Source organism: Dipodomys merriami, unplaced genomic scaffold (assembly GCF_024711535.1).
Source record: "Dipodomys merriami isolate MVZ:Mamm:240054 unplaced genomic scaffold, mDipMer1.0.p SCAF_120, whole genome shotgun sequence".
Taxonomy (NCBI): Eukaryota; Metazoa; Chordata; class Mammalia; order Rodentia; family Heteromyidae; genus Dipodomys; species Dipodomys merriami.
The window spans coordinates 3,476,602-3,496,127 of NW_027202494.1; the positions used below are offsets into that span (position 1 = coordinate 3,476,602).

A 19,526-nucleotide genomic window follows, 5' to 3' on the forward strand; every position below is an offset into this window, starting at 1 on the left:
GTAGTTAGTGTTGAGCAAACAAAACTTGGCTGCATTTCCATTCTGTATTTCAACGAAGTACTTAGCTGGTTGGAATAGCCTAATTTGTGTGTGTGTGGGGGGGGGGAGGGAGAGAGGAAGAGAGAGTGTATTAGTTACTGAGCACAACAGTAGTCTACTCATAAAAATTGTAATTTGAAATAGCCATCCTCTAAGATGGGAATGTTTGGCTCTTAGACTATATAAAGCTTGAGAAATGATTTGGTTTGTGATGTCTGGTATAGGATGGTACAGATACATGGCCTTCTGTGCTTCTCCTGTGCCTCTTAGTGTCTGCCTGGGGCCACTGCTAGTGTTGATAACGATATTATAAATACCTAGACGACTGAACAAAGGTTCCCACCCCTGAATAATCCATTGGAATTATCCATACTTACTTTTATTTGTTGGGAATGTGATGGACAGTTTGAATTTCTCACAACCTTTTTTTTTTTTTTGTCAGTTGTGCAGTTTGTACTGAGAGCTGAGGCACTGTCCCTGAGCTCTTTTTGTTCAAGGTTAGCACTCTACCACTTCGAGCCATCACACCACTTCTGGTTTTCTGATAGTTAATTGGAGATAAGAGTCTTAATGGCCTTTCCTGCCTGGGCTGGCTTCGAACCACAATCCTCAGATCTCAGCCTCCTGAATAGCAAGGATTACAGGCGTGAGCCATAAGCACCCAGCTACGACCTTTTTTTTTTTTTTTTTGCCAGTCGTGGGACCTGAACTCTGGGCCTGGGCTCTGTCCCTCAGCTCTTCAGCTCAAGGCTAGCACTCTACCACTTGAGCCACAGTGCCACTTCTGGCTTTTTCTGTTTATGTGGTGCTGAGGAATCGAACCCTGGGCCTCAGGCATGCAAGGCAAGCGCTCTACCACCGAGCTACCTTCCCAGCCACCCCCTTTTTTTAAACAGCCTTATTAAGGTATAATTTACATACCATGACTCTTAAGTAAGTTCAGAGAATCTGTAGGAAATTTGTATTACTGTGTAGCCACTAGTACAACCCAGTTCTAGAACACTTCCTTGTTGTCCATTTACAAACTAATTTTCAACTTCAGTTCTAGACAACTGATTTGGTTTTTGTTTCTATAAATTTGCCTTTTTAGACATCGCATATAAATGGAGTCATATAATAGCCTTTTGCATCTGTCTGCTTTGGTTTAGAGCTTTGGAGGTTCATCAGTGTTATACAGTAATAGTTTATTCCTTTTAATTGCTAAATGGTATTTCACTGTATAGATAAATGACATTTTGTTTATGCATTTACCTGATGCATGTTTGGATGGTTTCCACTACTGGCTACTGTGAATATTTATATACATGTCTTTGTGTGGATTTATCTTTCCATTTCTCTTGAGTAGCATCCTAAGAGTGTAATTGCCATACCCAGTAGTTGAGATTGTGTTATACTTCTTAGGTAACTGGTAAATTATTTTCAAAAGTGTCTGTTCTTTTACACCCTCACCAGTTATGCTGAGGTCATTTCTCCACCTCCTAACCAATGCTTGGTATTGTCTGACTTTTTGATTACAGACGGTCCCTGACTTAATGATGGTTCGGCTTATGATTTTTTCAACTTTACAATGATGTGAAAGCAATGTTCGTTCAGTAGAAAACATTCATCCAGTTTTGAATTTTGATCTTTTCCCTGGCTGGAGACATGCAGTTCAGTAATATTTTCTCTCAGCTGGGCAGCAGCAGGCAGCTATAGCTCTCAGTCAGCTTCATGATTACGAGGGTAAACTTTACAGTGTATTGTGTTACCAGCATTTTTTTGGATCTTCCTTTTGATGATTGTGCATCCCATCATGTCTACAAAACGCCCATCTATGTCTCCTGCCTCTGGTGAAAAGAAGAGGAGGAAGGCAATTACTCTTGAGATGAAACTCAAAATTATTGCCCAGCATGAAGGTGGCAAGCCAGTGATGGTCATCTTGCGTGAGTCAGGACTGTGTCAGTCTACCATCTCAACCATCTTGAAGGATAGGAAGTGAATCAGTGATGCGGTGAGGTCCTCAGTGTCAGTTCAGTCCACTGTCATCATGAAGAAAAGAGCTGGGCCAATTGGCGATATGGAGAAGTTACTTGTAGAGTGGATAGAGGAGTGGAGACAGAATCGCATACCACTCAGCCTACTGATAATTCAGGCTAAGGCAAGAAGTCTTTTCAATATGCTAAAGGAGCGTGCTGATCCTGTGTATACACAAATGTTTACTGCCAGTCACGGGTGGTGACGCTTTAAAAACTGCCATAATTTTCATACTGTTAAGGTTAGTGGCAAGGCAGCAAGTACCGATATTCAGTGTGCCAAAGCTTTTAAGGAAGGGCTTTATAGGATAATTGTAGATCAGAAATACTTATCAGAGCAAATATTCAATGTGGATGAAATAAGTTTGTTCTGGAAGCGGATGTCAGAGTATACATATATACATCAGGAGTCTAAGACAGTGCCAGGATTCAGAGACCATATAACTCTGCTTTTGGGTGGCAATGTTGCAGGGTTCAAATTAAAGCCTTTTCTGATCTACCACTCAGAGAACCCCAGAGCATTCAAGAATGTGAGCAAGCATGCACTTCCTGTTTATTATCGCCATCACAAGAAAGCCTGGATGATATCAGCATTGTTTGAAGATTGGTTTTTGAATTGTTTTATCCCACAAGCAAGAGAATATTGTAGACAAACCAGTATTCCATTCAGGATTCTTCTGCTCTTAGATGATGCGCCAGGGCATCTGCATTATATTGGCGACGTGCATCCTGATGTAAAAGTGGTGTACTTGCCTCTGAACACAGCCACACTCATTCAGCCAATGGACCAAGGTGCAATAGCTGCTTTGAAAGCACAGTATTTACGCCAAACATTTGCCCAGGCTGTGAAGGCCACTGAATCTGGCCAAACGCTCCTGGAGTTTTGGAAAGGTTTTAACGTTCTAAATGCTATCCAGAACATAGCTGCAGCTTGGGACGAAGTCACACAGCATTGCATATACTGCATTTGGAAGAAAGTTTTGAAGATGTGTGTGAATGTATTAAAGGGCTTTAACAAAGATCATGCTGGTGATGAAATAGTAAGTAACAATACATTAGCTCTTGGAAAGTGGCTAGACTCGGACGGACATTGATACAGAGGACATTCATGAGATTGTCAGAGTTAAGACTGAAGAGACTTCCCATGAGGAGCTGACTCATCTGGAGGAAGAATGAACTGAAGAGGAGGTTATTCTCAAGGCTTCCAGAAAGTTCACAACAGAAACTGGCAGAAGCATTTGCTACTGTCAGCAGGGGCATGCTAATGTTAGAAGAAATGGACAGCGATTATGAGAGATTTGCAAGAGTTGACCGGCAGATACAAGATGTTCTTGCTTGCTACAGAGAACTATATAATGAGAGAAGAAACAAACGGTACAGTCAAAACATGGCATCTTCATGACAAACACTGTGCCTACTAAGCCATCCCTGAGTGTCAGACCCGTCTGCTGTCTACTAGCTCTTCTGGGTTCTCATCGAAAGGGAGACAGATAGATAACCCTGTTCCCATAGCATCTACCTCATTCAGCAGTTAGTCTTAGTTCACTGCTTCAGCCATTCCTCAGACCCAGTGTGTTTTCAGCCATGTTCATTAATGGTGAGTACTCATAATAACGTATTTTTTTTCTTTTAACTCAGTACAGTAGTCAACAAATTACATGATTTTTACAATTTATTATAAAACAGGTTTGTATTTAAACCTAGACTAATGTGAATATTCTGAGCATGGTTAAGGTAGGCTAGGTTAAGCTGCATGTTCAGTATGTTAAACATATAAGTTTGTGTGTATGTGTGTGGAGGGGCTGGTACTAGGGTTTGACCTCGGACTGGACGCTGTACTTTAGCTTTTTTACTTAAGACTGGCATTTGCCCCGCTTGAGCCACACCTCCACTTGTGTTTTGTTTTGTTTTTTTTTTCTGCTTGGGCTAGTTTCAAACTGTGATCCTCAGATTTCAGCCTCTTGAGTAGTTAGGAGTAAAGATGTGAGCCACCAGCTCCCAGCTTCAATATATTTTTTGACTTGTGATAGATTTAGTTTATGAAGTGGAGGAAGGTGTATCTGCATCTAATTCTACCATGGGGAGCTCTGTGTGGTATTCTTGTAGGTGTAGTAGTAGTAGTACATAATTTGAACTTGTCTTTCTCTAAGGACTATTGGTGCTGAGCATCTTTTCATGTGCTCAACTATTCCTGTATCTGTTACAGTAGCAGTTCAAATCTTTTGTCTTTTCATTGTTTTGGTAGATTTTATTATCTAGAGCAGTTTTAGGTTTGTAGCAACATGGAGCAGAAAGTACAGTGATCCCATTCCCTTTCCACTCACGCACAGCTGTGAACTTCCTGAACCACAGTGGTTATTACAGTTGACGAAAGTGACACATTGTAATCACCCATTACCCAAAATGTGACTTTTCATTTTCTTAATATTGTTTGTTGAAGTGTAAAAGTTTTTAATTTTAGTTCAATGTTGAATTTTAACTTCTGGATCATGCTTTTGCTGTCTCTGAGAACTCATGGCCTGAACTGAAGTCTAATTTTCTCCATTATCTTCCTTTCTTTCCTCCTCTCTCCATTTTCTTTTTCAAATTGTAGTAATATATATATATATATATATATATATATATATATATATATATATATATATAATATATATATGGCATTAAGAAAGTATCATCGTAACCATTGTTGGACGTACAGTGTAAAAATGGAACTTCGCACCTACAAAACTCTTCATTGTGTTCTTCTCCTCTGGCCCTGACAACCAACATTCTACAAGTTTACCCATGTTCACATGTTAGCATTTCCTTCCCAAAAGGCTTCATGATATTCACTCAGATGTATATAGGCCACCATGTTAATCTGGCCTCTGTCCATGGACACTTGGGTTGCTTGTTTCAGCTTTGTGGATAATGTGCTGTGCGCATGTGTACAGCAGTGTTTCTTCAGTGTCCTGTTCTCAGTTCTTTGGAGGGCAAATCCCCAAGTGGAATGGCTGATCATATGGTAATTTTATTTTCAATCTCTTGACTAGCCACTATATTGTTTTTCACAGTGGCTGTACCATTTTACATTACTACCAACCATGTACCAGGATTCTAGTTTTTCCATAGCACCTCCAGCATCTGTTATTTTCTTTTTCTTTGGTAATAGTCTTCTTAATAGGTGTGAGGTGCTTCACAGATGCTTTCTTTTGGGGAACTTTAAAAGATTAAAATAATTAATTGGTTCCCTTCCCTCCTTCCCTCACTCCTTCCCTCACTCCCTCCTTCCCTCCCTCCCTCCCTCCTTCCTTCCTTCCTTCCTTCCTTCCTTCCTTCCTTCCTTCCTTCCTTCCTTCCTTCCTTCCTTTCCTTTCCTTTCCTTTTCCCTTTCCTTTCCTTTCCTTTTCTTTTCCTTTCTTTTCTTTTCTTTCTTTGGGGTGGGGTTGGTCTTGAGGCTTGAACTTAGGGCCTGAGCATTGTCCCTGAGCTGCTGCTTTTTTTTTTTTTTTGCTAGTACTCTACCACTCGAGCCACAGCTCCTCTTCCAGATTGTTAGTTTTACCAGAGAGAGTCTCACAGACATCCCTGTCTAGGCTGGCTTTGAATTGCAGTCCTCACTTCTCAGCATCCTAAGTAGCTAGGATTATAGGCATGAGCCATCAGAGCCCATCGATATATATATTTTGGTTAGTATAAAGAATAGTTGATAACACTTTAGAATAATGTATTTCTTCTGACTTTTGCTGATGATTTTTCTACTTTGGGTAGTAATTTCAGGATTTCATTTTCCTGTTTGCAGCATAATAATTTTATTTTATTGGGAAAAATTGTACATCTGCTTATTTCATTGTATAGTTGGCTCTTAGCCAGATGTTAAGAAGAAAGCAGTCCATATTGATTCACACTAATGCAAAATTGACTAATACCCTTTAACCCTCTCAGGAATAAGCATTTTAAAAGAATTAATATGCCAATTCTCTCAATTGGTACAATTTCATCTCAACAAAATGAGTGGCAATCAGCTTCTGGAATCGGAGGAAATAATTGAAATCAGGCTTAACTAATGTCAGCAAGCTCTTCTGCTTGCCCATTTTCTTCCAGGTTTGACTCTGGAGGATCCCTGCTTTTCTCCCTCTGAACCTACAGGTTCTCTGGACATTCTTCGTAACACATTGAAATTGCTGCATCATTGCATCAGGGGGTTGAGGCTTAAGTTTGAGAATTTTTCTGAGATCATACAGCTGGTTAATGGTTTGCATTAATGGTCCACTGTGTGTTCTTCCTGAAAATTCTTTTAGATAGTATTCACAAGTACATTCCTGCATATTCAAGATATTCTTGTATTCACAGGTTGCACAGCTGTGATCTTCACCCTCAGAAGGATGCATCCTGACTTATCTCCACACTTGCATACTGAAGAATGCAACATCTTGATTAACTTACTTAAGGAGTGTCACAAAAATGTAAGAGTTCAGAAAAACAACTGTAAGGGAAGGTGGCTCAGTGGTAGAGCGCTTGCCTTGCATGCCTGAGGCCCTGGGCTCGATTCCTCAGCACCACATAAGCAAAATGAAAAAAGCCGGAAGTGGCGCTGTGGCTCAAGTGGTAGAGCACTAGCCTTGAGCTGAAGAGCTGAGGGACAGTGCCCAGGCCCAGAGTTCAGGCCCCACGACCGGACCCCAAAACAAACAAACTGTAAAACACAAATGAAACTTAGGTATAGCACTGGTGTGAAATCGTACCTGCATCAGTGGATGGGAATGGTGTGCCCTAATAATTGGACTAGACTAGTAAAGATCAGCAGTTGTGCGATTGTTTTTCAGAAATGACTTCCTTTTATGATTCTTAAAACTCAAGCATGATAATTTATTAGGGAACTTCTGAAATGATCCATAAGAGCTAGAATCCACATCCTTCTGGAAATGAACTTTCCTTTCCCTAATGATAGGGTACTAGAACGGTTATATCCCATTATGACTCTTGTGGTCATATGGACTTTTCTAGGTTGTCTGCTTCTTGATGGCCACCTTTCTGTGTTTTATGGTGATAGAAATATTTTATAATTACATGTTAACTAGGTTTAATTTATGATTGGCCTAATTTGATGGTATTACTTAATTGTTAGTGTAATGAGAGCAAAATTCCATGGTTGAAACCCAAAGAGAAGAAACCCCTGTTTGCAGTGGGTTAAATCAGCTGATGTGTTTATGGATGTTAAATATTTAGGTTTTTTTTCCCTGCATATTTGATGCATGACACAACTGTAAGAAACATTTTTTTTTTTAACTTTTCTTGGTGTTTTGGGTATTCTCTAAGACACTTAAACTGTAGTTGTATAAAATTTCATACCGGTAAGTACCATTTGAATGAATAAAATTTAAAGACCAAAAACAAGGTAGTAAGTAATACTTATAATCTGTGAAGTCAGACATTTTTACTGGTTCAGAGAATATTGTGAGAACAGTATAAGCAACTGGTTTTCAACAAACAGAACAAGAAGGGGGCTGTTCTATACTCTACTTCCTGATACAACTGGAAAATGAGCTAGACTACAAAAGTGGAACACAACTTCAGATTTTTTTTTTAGGGCTGGGAAGGTGGCTCAGTGGTAGAGTGCTTGCCTTGCATGCCTGAGGCCCTGGGTTTGATTCCTCAGCACTCCACAAGCAAAAAGAAAAAAAGCCGGAAGTGGTGCTGTGGCTCAAATGGTAGAGTGCTAGCTTTGAGCTGAAGAGCTGAGGGACAGTGCCCAGGCCCAGAGTTCAGGCCCCATGACCATACGCCTCCCACCCCCCAAAAAGTTTCTTTTTTAAAGAATAGAAATTGGTTATTTTTGTTGACTTAATATTTCAACTACATGTATAGTGAGTTACAGTCAGAGACTTTAGAGGAGAGTCTGCTAATAGAACAAGGCAACATGGAAAAGAAAAGACTGGAAAAACTCAAGCACTTGGCACTGAGAGTTTGCCAGTGTGACCCTTTAGAAGAATGTTGTGTTTTTCACCACGCTCAAGGCAAATTAGGTTGTCAACTCTTCATGTTTATTTCCTAGATTAATTAAACAAAGGTCGGTTTTTCAATCCTTGCTTTTAAGGATTCTTTGCAGCATGTTATTTACATAGTGCCTTTTGGTCCATGACTCTTTTTAAATTGGAACCAAGTGAAACACTACCCTCTTCTCCCTTTCAAAATATTCCATATAGTAGAGGTAACATCTCAAATCACTGGCACTAGAGATGGACTTAAAAAAATTAGCTTTATTGAAGTATGATTTACATTTATCTTAATAACATATCTGTTTTTCTGTGTATGGTTGGATGAGTTTTGATAAAGGTAAGCACCCATGTCACTGTTAGTCAAGAAACAAGACATTGTGTCATGTCAGAGGTACCTGTGCCCCTTATAGTCAGACCCTGTTCTTCACTGCTGGCTCAGGTAACTCCTGCTCTACTGACAATGTAGAAATTTGTAATAACATGCATCTACATATTCTTGTGTATGCTTCCACAGTTGTTGTTGGACAAAGTCATTAATCACTTTTTGAGTGATATTGCATTGTATTAATGTGCAAGTTTGTTTGCCTGTTGAACATTTAGATTGACTATAGTATGCTGTTTCAAATAAAGCTGTTACAAACATTTGTGTACAAGTATTTGTGTGTACATCTTTTTATTTCTCTTGGGTAAATAAGAATTAAAGAACTGAGTTGTATGTTAAGTGTTTAACTTTGTAAGAAACTACCCACCTATTCTATTTATAGCATTTGATATTTTCTGTCACCTCCCCATTCTTACCAGCACTTGATTTTGTAAATATCCTTTTTTCGTGTGTGTTCTGGTTCTGGGCTTGAACTTAGGGCCTGGGTTTTGTCCCTAAGCTTCTTTTGCTCAAGGCTAGTACTCTACCACTTGAGCTCCACTTCCTGCTTTTTTTGGTAATTTATTCCAATTGACATAGACATCTCATGGACTTTATTTTTGCCTAGGCTTTGAACTGCAGTCTTCAGATTTCAGCCTCCTGAGTAGCTAGGATTATAGATATGAGCCACAGTACAGTACCTGGCGATTTTGTAAATATTCTTAAACTAATCTACAGGATATGATATGGTGTGTCCTTTTGGTTTTAAATTATATTTCTTCTGTTAATGATATTGAGCATCTTTTTTTGTGCTTATCAGCTATTCAAGTAAAGTCTTGCCAGTGTTTAAAAGTTGTTTGTATTACAATTGTACTACAAGAATTCTTTTTATCATTTGGAATGTAAATTCTGTCAAGAAAAAGTATTATGAATATTTTCTTCCAGTTTGTGGAATTTCCTTACATCTTCTGAACAATTTGTTTCAAAGTACAGCTTATAAATTTGATAAAGCTCTATTTCTCTTTTTCGTTTTTATAATTTGTGCCTTTTGTTTCTTAAGGATCATTGTTTTTTGCAAAGATTTTTTTCCTGTGTTTTCTACTAGAGTTTTGTAGTCTTGGATTTTATATTTAAATCTTTGTTTCATTTCAGGTTAATATTTGTATATAATGAGATAGGAGTTGAGGTTGTTTTTTTGCCTGTGGATATCCGGTTGTTTGTTGTTTGAACAACATTAGTTGAAGAGATTCTTCCTTTCCCCACTGAATTACTTTACATACTTTGTCAAAAGTCAGTTACACAGGATCTGTTTCTGGGTTCCAGTCTGTCTCAGTGATTCATATGTCTTTCACACCTGTACTACAGTCTTGATTTCCTCTGCCAGGTAGTAAGCCCCAAAGCATCCAGTGTAAACCGTCCAATTTTGCCCTTATTCAGAGTTTAGGATGTTTTCATTTCCATAGAAATGTTAGATATATCGTGGTTCAAAGCCAGCCCAGGTGGGAAAGTCAGCCATAGGTTTGTATTGGTAGGCAGTTTATTTACTTTTGGAAATATGTGAGCCTTTCTTATATTTGATCTTAACCAAAAGGCTGAGAAATGATCGGGCCTTTTGGGGGGGGGGATCTGGTCGTGGGGCCTGAACTCTGGGCCTGCGTGCTGTCCCTCAGCTCTTCAGCTCAAGGCTAGCGCTTTACCACTGAGCTACCTTCCCAGCCCCAACAACCGGGCTTTTCTTTAGGCACATTGTTAAGTGTTTTTAGGGCAAGTCTAGAGTAGTCTTTATCCTTGGGTTCATTTAGCCCAGACACTAAAACATAGTTTTTCCAGATTCTTTACTGATTGACTTGAGTGTTCAGTAACTGGCTTGTAAGAATTCCATTGATCTCAGCCATGTGTGAGCTCTGCATTTTTCAGCTTATGGCTGCTGTGATGGTTTAGTTTTGAGTCCTTGTGAACTTCTACCCAACATGTAATAATAGAAGAATACTCAGTACTTCCTTTTGGAAGTATTGAGGTTTGAACTCAGGGTCTTGTGTGTCAAACTCCAGATTTACTTTAAAAAATATGAAAAGATATTCAACTTAATTTAACATAAATTGAATATACTGAGATACCATTCCTTATCCTCAGTTGGCAAATTGAAAAGTAGGATAGCACATTGTTTAGGCCAGGCTGTGAAGGACATTCATGCATTTCTATGGGACTGTGATTAGTTACAGGATGCAAATAGCTCAACTGCTCTTTGCCCTTTGATGCATCACCCCACTTCTAGGAGTTTATCTGTGTATAAGTCTGAATGATTTGAAAGTACAGATGCATAAAGTTGCAAATTTCAGCATTGTCAAATATTAGGAACAGTCTTTTCCTAACATGCAATAGTTGAGTAACTTCTTGTACATCTACACAATGAACTTTTGTTTAGCCTTTTTTTTTGGTCATAGGGCTTGAACTCTGGACCTGGGGGCCATCCTTCAGCTCTTCAGCTCAAGGCTAGTGCTCTACCACTTGAGTCACAGCACCAGTTTTGGCATTTTCTATTTATGTGGTGCTGAAGAATTGAACCCAGGGCCTCATGTATGGGAGGCAAGCACTCTACCACTGAGCCACTTTCCCAGCCACTGTACAGCCATTTTTTTTTTTGTTGGTCGTGGGGCTTGAACTCTGGGCCTGGGCGCTGTCCCTCAGCTCTTCAGCTCAAGGCGAGGGCTCTACCACTTGAGCTACAGCGCCACTTCTGGTTTTCTGGTGGTTTATTGGAGATAGGAGTCTCACGGTCTCTCCTGCCCGGGCTGGCTTTGAACCGCGATCCTCAGATCTCAGCCTCCTGAGTAGCTAGGATTACAGGCGTGAGCCACCAGCGCCCGGCAGCCATTTTTTAAGTAGTGTTTTTTTTTGTTTTTGTTTTTGGTTCTGGTTCTGGAATTTGAACTCAGAGAGCCCAGGCACTGCACTGTCCCTTAGCTTCTCTTGCTCAAGGCTAGCGCTCTACCACTTGAGCCACAGCTTTACATCTGCTCTTTTTTTTTTTTTTTTTCTTTCTGAAGTTTAGTGGAAATAAGAGTCTCACAGACTTTCCTATCAAGGCTGGCTTCAAATTGTGATCCTCAGATATCAGCCTCCTTAAATAGCTAGGATTACAGGCCTAAGCCATGATTGCCCAATTAGTAGATTCCATTTTCAAGAGCAGGTTTTGATTGAAAATTGTTACTGTAGTACAGAATTTTCATAGGCCTCAACACCTGGTTATCCTTAATATTCATTATTAGTAAGGTACATTTGTTAGAATTAATGAACTGGTATTAGTATGCATATAATTAAGTCCACGTTTGAGTCTGGTGGATTCCAGTCAGGATACCACATTATACCTCACCATGTCATATCGTTGTCATGGCTGCAAGGCTCCTCTGGGCTGTTACAGCTTGTTTCTTTTTTTTTTTTTTTTTTGGTGGGTCATGGGCCTTGAACTCTGGGCTTGGGCACTGTCCCTGTGCTCTTAAGCTCAAGGCAAGCGCTTCTACCACTTGAGCCACAGCGCCACTTCCAGTTTTCTGAGTGGTTTATTGGAGATAAGAGCCTCATTGACTTTCCTGTCTGGGCTGGCTTGGAACCGTGATCCTCATATCTCAGCCTCCTGAGTAGCTAAGAATTACAGGCCTGAGCTGTTACAGTTTGTTTCTGACCATGATGGTTTGCAGTTTCATGCCCATGTGTCTTGGAGGATGCATTTAACATGCATTTATCTCTCTCTCTCTCTTTTTTTTGCTAGTACCAGAGGTTTGATCTCTGAGCCTTCCAGCTTGCTTAGCTTGCTTGCTCAGCTGGCACTCTTCACTTGAGCTATACCTTCTGCCTCGATTATTGCTGGTCATTTTTTTTTTTTTTTTTTGGATCCGGTTGTGTGGCTTGAACTCTGGGCCTGGGCGCTGTCCCTCAGCTCTTCAGCTCAAGGCTAGCACTCTACCACTTGAGCCACAGCGCCACCCCTGGCTTTTTTCTTATGTGGTGCTGAGGAATCAAACCCAGGGCCTCGGGCATGCAAGGCAAGCGCTCTACCACTGAGCCACCTTCCCAGCCCCTTGCTGGTCATTTTGGAGTAAGTGGCTCACAGACTTTCCTGCTCTGGCTGGTTTTGAATTGTAAATCCCCCAGATCTCAGCCTCCTGAGTAGTTAGGATTACAGGTTTGAGTCCCAAGTGCCTAGTTTATCTTAAGTGTGATGTGGGAGGATTACAAAGGTAAAGTAGCATTTCCACTACTTGTTGTATGGTTCCATACTCTCAGCATGGATTATCACTGTTGATGTTGACCTTCATTACCTGACTGAGGTCGTATCTGTCATACTTCTCTGCACTTGTCCCCTTTCTGTAATACTTTAGAAGGAAGCCACTGTGCACAACCCACATATAAGGACTGAGTTAAGCTTTCCCTCCTGGATGATGAGTGTCTGTATAATGAAATCTGCATAAAAAAATCTTTGTTCTAGATACTTAGCCCCCCCCCCACAATTTCTTATATCAGAATGGACTCAAGGATGCTTATGTTGTAACCCAGTTCTTCATTTTATTGCTAGGGTTGTTTGAGGTTTGGCCACCAGGACTCTTTCAGTTGGTACTTGTTCATAGCTCTTTAAAAAAAAAAAGTTTGATGAGCTGACATGGAATAATTCCAATGACTAATGAAATAATTGAATTGCAAAAAAGTGTTTATCTTATTGTATCATTTGTAGAAAAGAGGAAGAGGTAAAAAACATACCTGGATCTCTTCCTTTGCAAAAAGAAACAAGGTAGCCAGGTGTTGGTGGTTTACACCTATAATCCTAGCAATTTAGGAGGCTGATATCTGAGGATTGCAGCTCAAAGCCAGCCCAGGAAAGTCTGTGAGACTCTTCAGTTAACCACCAGAAAACCAGAAGTGGTGCTGTGGCTCAAATTGGGCTTTAAAACCCATGTTCCCTGTCAGCCACTGTTCTGGCAGGGACAGCTAGCTGTTAGAACTAACTCCTCATAGTAGGTTTCATTTTTGTCTGCTTTTGTACTTGATGTAAATGGAAATGCACTTTTTTGGGGGCGGGGAGAGGCTGGGTAGGGTAAAATTACTTTTTGATAAAGCCTAACTTTCTACCTACTTTTTAAAAGAAAAATATTTTTTACTTTTTTTTTTTTTTTTTGGTCAGTCGTGGGGCTTGAACTCTGGGCCTGGGCGCTGTCCCTCAGCTCTTCAGCTCAAAGCGAGCGCTCTACCACTTGAGCTACAGCGCCACTTCCAAAAGAAAAATATTTTTTAAGGTTACTAAATATATGTGCCTTAAGGTCTTGCTTGCTTAATCAATAGAATGAGTGGATTAAATTACCTAGCTTCTAGCCCTGAATTTTTATGCGTCTGTATTTTCATCTTCTCTGGTGATAAGGCCATCATTCTGAACGGCCCTTTCCAGCTGGTTTCTGCAGTGCTTTCCAGCCCTCTTGAGGTGCAGGACTATTTTATCTCTGCATAGCCCTGCCTGGCTGTGCTTTTTACCATTCTACCTGTGGTTTATGGCTCTGCCGTCTTCCCAGTCAAATGTCGTTGCTTTGCCACCAGGATCCATGGCTGCTTCTGGTCATCTGGCCTACTTTGTCCCCGCTTGACAGCGAGACACAGGTTGTCTGCAGTTAACATACTGAATTAGAACAAACTACTTGGAGGTCCTTATGTATTTTTTTTCCCTGGTTTATAAAGCAGTTTGTAAAGTTGGGCACTGGTGGCTCATGCCTGTAATTTTAGCTACTAAGAAGGCTGAGATCTGAGGACTATGGTTGGAAACCTGGGAGGGCAAGAAAGTCCATGAGACTCATCTCCAATTCACCACCAAAAAAGCCAAGTGGAAGTGTGGTTCAAGTGGTAGAGCTCTAGCCTTGAGCAGAAAAACCCACAAAAGCTCAGGGATGGTGCCCAGGCCCTGAGTTCAAGTCCCAGAATTGACACAAAAAGAAAAGCAATGTGTAAGTATTGCTTATATGTCATTATAGATAGTACAAGAAAGCATAGGAAGGTATAAAGCAAACAATAAATAATGAAAGCATAAAGGGCTAAGGTGTGGCTCAAGTAGAGGACCTGCTTAGCAAGAACTAGGCCTTACGTTCAAACCCTAGTACCAACAACAACAACAAAAGGTGCAAGAGGGAGGAAGGACTAAAAGAATGACATTACTTTTTTTTTTTTTTTGCCAGTCCTGGGGCTTGAACTCTGGGCCTGCGTACTGTCCCTGGGCTCTTTTTGCTCCAGGCTAGTGCTCTACCACTTGAGCCACAGTGCCACTTCCAGCTTTTTCTGTGATTAATTGGAATTTCCTGCCCAGACTGGCTTTGAACAGAGATCCTCAGATCTCGGCTTCCTGACTAGCTAGGACTACAGATGTAAGCCACCAGTACCCAGCTGGTATTACATTTATAATTCCTATTTGCATTGCAATTAGTAGAGTACACCTGAGTTCTCACATTCACCCCTTGGTTCAGTCTGTTGTATAAACTTAATGTATAAACGCTGGAAATCTCTGCCATTTCCTACAAGATCTTTAATTACTAGGAAAATGATTTTAACCTTGAGCATCTACTGAATGGGTCTTGGGAGCCCCTGGGAACCCCTGGACTCTGCTCCAGGGTTGTATGCAGTTGCTTTGTCTCTCTCAGACCACAGTGAAAGGCGTATCCAGGACCACCTTGTTACTGCTGTCTCTCCAGTGACTGGGACATAGTTCTCCATCTATAAGTCTCAGATATATAGCAGTTGATTCAATTACACAGTCACTTGATTGGTTTGATTCTTTAGAGATGGACACCAGGCACTGGAGACAGGTGTCCTGAGTGTGCACAGCACTTTGGTACCAGTTCACTAGGACATTTGTATTGAACACTTTTCACATAATGCCACAAGTGTCATTCTCATCTGAGCCTAGATAATGTGGAAGCGAAGAGACAAATAAGATACATGTGTTCAGGATGGTATGACTTGAATGTACACTAGATCGTAAGATAGTTACATTCTCAAAGTCCAGTCTTCTACTCCACGAGAAGGGATGCAGATGTGTTATCACCATTTATTTGTTGTCAAGAAAGTAGTTTAGGAAAAACACAGAAGAAATACTTACTCTGAAAAAGCCATTCAATTACAAGTAGGAGGTCTTAGACCATCTTCAATCCTTGACAGAAAAACTGTGACCCGAGGGTGCTTTTAAAGTGGCAGTGAAAGCAGGAGAAAAAGAAATTGCACGAAGCAGAGCTTGATAATCATGTGTTGTCTGCTTTCCGCAAAAGCCATCATTTGAAAGAAGAGGGAAAAGTGTGCTTATTGCAACTATGAGTTCAGCATTGACGGCGTATCATTATAGCAGATCGCCACACTATCTGACCCACCCTTAAAAACGGTGATGTTCCAGCACTAATTACGGCTTTGCTGAAATTCAGCTTTTTAACTTCAGACTTCATCTCAACCCGCTTTACATCTTTCATAGTTTTTTTTTTTTTTCCCATGATAATAGTCAGAATTTTAAACCACTAGGGGAGTTTTTACTTTTGTTTTTGTTTTTTCCAACAAAGCATCGTGATCGAGTGACTTATTTATGTGGTCAGTACAGGACCGTGTGTGTGTGTGTGTGTGTGTGTGTGTGTGTGTGTGTGTGTGTGTGTGTGTGTGTGTGTGTGTGTGTGTGTGTGTGTGTGTGTGTGTGTGTGTGTGTGTGTGTGTGTTATTTTAATGACAAATGAGAAAATGTCTTTGGCATCAGACATTTTATTCAGTAAAGGCTTCTACAGAACAGAGCTTGTGCTAATGAAGTTACTCTGTCATGTGAATGTGCCACACTGCAGCTCACACCAGGCCTGAGTGTGGAGAATGGCTTGTGCTCTGACTCTAACATGTCCCTAGAGAAAGGGGTACTGGTGGCTCATGCCTGGAATCCTATCTATTTAGGAAGCTGAGATCTGAGGGTGAGGGTCATGGTTCAAAGCCAGCCAGAGCAGAGAAATCTATGAGACGGCTTATCTCCAAATAACCAGCAAAAGCCTGGAATTGGAGGAGTGGCTCAAGTGATGGAATTCCAGCTTTGAGTGAAAAAGCCAAGTAAGAGCGCAAGTCCCTGAGTTCAAGCCCCACTACACACTCAGTGTGAGATTTTGATGAGTCAAGAGGCCTTATTTTCTAGAAGGAATAAGTCCATTTGTTTTTGTTTCTACATGTAGAACATGTGTTCTTCCTTTGTAGGAAGGAGAAAACTGTTGGTTTATGTATTTTATGTAGGTCTTATACTTACTGATAAAATGACATAATAATACCTATTTAAATTCTGTGTACTGGAGACATCAGCATATAATGGGATGAAATATTTTACCCTTTTCTTCCTTTTAGCACAACATTCTGAAATTTTTTGGGCATTGCAATGATTTTGACCGGGAGATGAGAAAATGCTTGAAGAAAGAGGTAAGATTAAAAACTGAAAGGCTGCAAATTAAAGCAAGGAAATAGAACATTTTTGAAGATTATATATTGTTGCCCTTATTAAAATTTCACAGAGAAGGCCAACTTTCAGTGTATGTGCTCCCCTCTAAAAGTAAAGAAGGCTAGGCCTCACCTGAGGACGAATGTAGAACAGAGCTGTCTTTTTGCCTTTCGCACGAATGATTAAAAAAAAAAAATCTTTGTTTTCACTCAGAAATTCAAGTTGGATGAATTTTAGGATTTAAGAAATTATGTCTCTGGTCAGTGGACAGACTTGGTTCACTCGGCAATTAGCTGATTAGCAGATGGCTAAAACTCTTTGGGCCTCAATTTACCTACGCGGAGAGGATGCTGTGCTTGGGGTCATTCCAGCTTTATCGTTTTGGATTTCTTTGTAGAGCTGTGTACAGGCCACAGGAGGTCCTCATCTCCTCATCTCCTAACCCTGCTCTTAGGCTATGACTTGGACTTGAGCCAACAGCCCAAATGCCCCTAGTTCATTGTCTTTCCAGGAACCCCTAACCAAGCAGAATGCCTCTTAAACCTTAGAAATGGAATTTTGTTTCTAGTTCGTACATCAGATACTTTATCCCTGGAATCTTTCAAAATTTGTAATGGCCAAATATGTGTGTATGCATTAAAAAATGTGTTCTAATTTTCATTTTCTTTTTCTGAACTTTTTGTCAATTAGTTTCAGATTAAAAGATTGAAATGTAGTATTAGAAACTGTCTAGCTCTTCATGTTGGATAAATCTCTTTTCAGTGTGACATTAACTTTGTTGCTTGAAGTACTTCATGAATTTCGTGTGAAGGATGACCCTGGCTGGTCTTGAACTTGAGACCTTCCTGCCTCAGCTTCCCTGAGTGCAAGGATCCCAGGCATGAGCCACCATTCCCAGCCATTATGTTAAGGGTAATAATTTTGCCTATGCAGATGTGTATGTTAGTATTATACAATGCGTTCTTTTTTTAAAATTTCCAGTGCTAAGTTTTATCAGATATGGTCTCATGCTTTTTGCCCAGGCTGGCCTAGGATTGTGATCTTATCCATACCTCCCCATAGCTGCGATTAGAGGTGTATTCCAGCATACCTGCCTTATTTGTTGAGATTGGGTCTCAGGAACTTTTTTATCAGGACTAGTCTCAAACTGCAGTCCTCTATTTCTTCCTCTCAAGTAGTGGGGTAAAAGATGTGAGCCACTGCATCCATCTTGTTTTATTCATAGTGGTTAGTTGGTCATTGATTTTAGCAGAGTTGCTGGGAAATAGTTTTTGGTTCAACATGTGAACTTTGGAATAAGTAGAACTGTTCAACAATTAAACAGGCCACTAGTCAAGGTAAGGAGCTTTAGTGGTGAGACACACCCAGCCAGGTGGCCTGTTGGAAGACAGAGACTGACAACATTCATTTGAAAGAATCATTGAGTTCTTATTTGGGGAGGAAGTTGGATCAGCACTCTGGATTGCTCTAAGTACCTCTGATATCACTGTCTCCGATCTCAGATTCACTGAAATAGGAATTTTATCAGTGAAAACACTCCTTATGGAATTTAACCTTCTGGTGTGGGCTGTGACCTCACCTGCTGTCGTTTCTCTCCCTTTCTGGACCTCACCTGCTGTCCGTTCTCTCCCTTTCTCCATCTAGTACGAGGAAAAGAGGAACCGGAGTCGGGAGCGCGGCATTGCCATGCGCAAGAGGCTCTCCAGTCTCCCCGAGGAATCGGAAAAGTAGCTTCCTCTCCGTGGATGCCATGGTGGAGAGAAGACTGAAGGACTTCTGGTTGATCACAAGATTCCTCTTGTTGGTCTCCAGAATCCCGAGTGGAGCGTGAACACGAGTAATTGAACCATGGTGAAGAGGAAAACCTGTTGGCTTTAGTACTATGGAGTCTGACAATGAACCCTATCCCTTCCGTGCTGTGCCGTTCCTGCTGTTCACATCCACACAGTTCTGGAGTAGCTTATCTCCTCCAATAAAATAGTTGGAGTCTTTTTTTTTTCCTCTCCTTTCTTTTTTTTTTTTTTTGTTGGTCGTGGGGCTTGAACTCTGGGACTGGGCACTGTCCCTGAGCCCTTCAGCTCAAGGCTAGGGCTCTACCACTTGAGCCACAGCGCTACTTCTGGTTTTCTTAGTGGTTAATTGGAGATAAGAGTCTCAAGGACGTCCTAACAGATGTCCTGCCCTGGCTGGCTTTGAACTGAGATCCTCAGATCTCAGCCTCCTGAGTAGCTAGGATTACAGGCTTGAGCCATTGGCACCCAGCTTCCTCTACTTTCTTAAAAGACTCTTATAATTATAGCAAAATGGTTCTTGTAGGCATCCCTTCTTGACAACGTATCATCTGTAAAGATTAAACATTAAAAGACAAGCTAGGACAAGAATAATTTTGGGGAAATGCTAGTTGTGTACAGGTTATGGAAAGGTTCCAGTTTAAGAGTGCTCTTCTAAAAGGTTAAATGTTTATATTAGGCCCTCCAACCATGGGTCAAAAATATTTTTAAAAATTTGCATCTGTAGTTAACATGTGCAGGCTTTCCCCTTGTCATTCTCTAAACAATACACTATAATAACTGTTTACAAAGAAGTTACATTTTGTAAGGTATTGTAAGTGATCTAGAGATGGTCTTAGAGTGTACAGAAGGATGTGTGTGGGTTGTGTG

The 19,526-nt window shown here is 40.7% G+C and overlaps 1 protein-coding gene across 3 annotated transcripts in view; it reads left to right on the top strand.

Moving 5' to 3' along the window:
- Positions 1 to 18,871, top strand: part of LOC138823559 (COX assembly mitochondrial protein 2 homolog) — a 24,247-nt gene extending 5,376 nt beyond the window's left edge. The window contains exons 1-4 of one of the 3 annotated variants that reach the window (XM_070016962.1): positions 1,924 to 3,648; positions 6,384 to 6,496; positions 16,776 to 16,847; positions 18,511 to 18,871. In XM_070016962.1, coding sequence (XP_069873063.1) covers positions 3,636 to 3,648; positions 6,384 to 6,496; positions 16,776 to 16,847; positions 18,511 to 18,597 — 285 coding nt within the window. In that variant the 5' untranslated portion in view covers positions 1,924 to 3,635 and the 3' untranslated portion in view covers positions 18,598 to 18,871. Of the gene's footprint in view, positions 1 to 1,923; positions 3,649 to 6,383; positions 6,497 to 16,775; positions 16,848 to 18,510 lie in introns of those variants that run through there. The other 2 variants (XM_070016963.1, XM_070016961.1) reach the window with 2 other exon arrangements.
- The last annotated feature ends 655 nt before the right edge of the window (positions 18,872 to 19,526 follow it).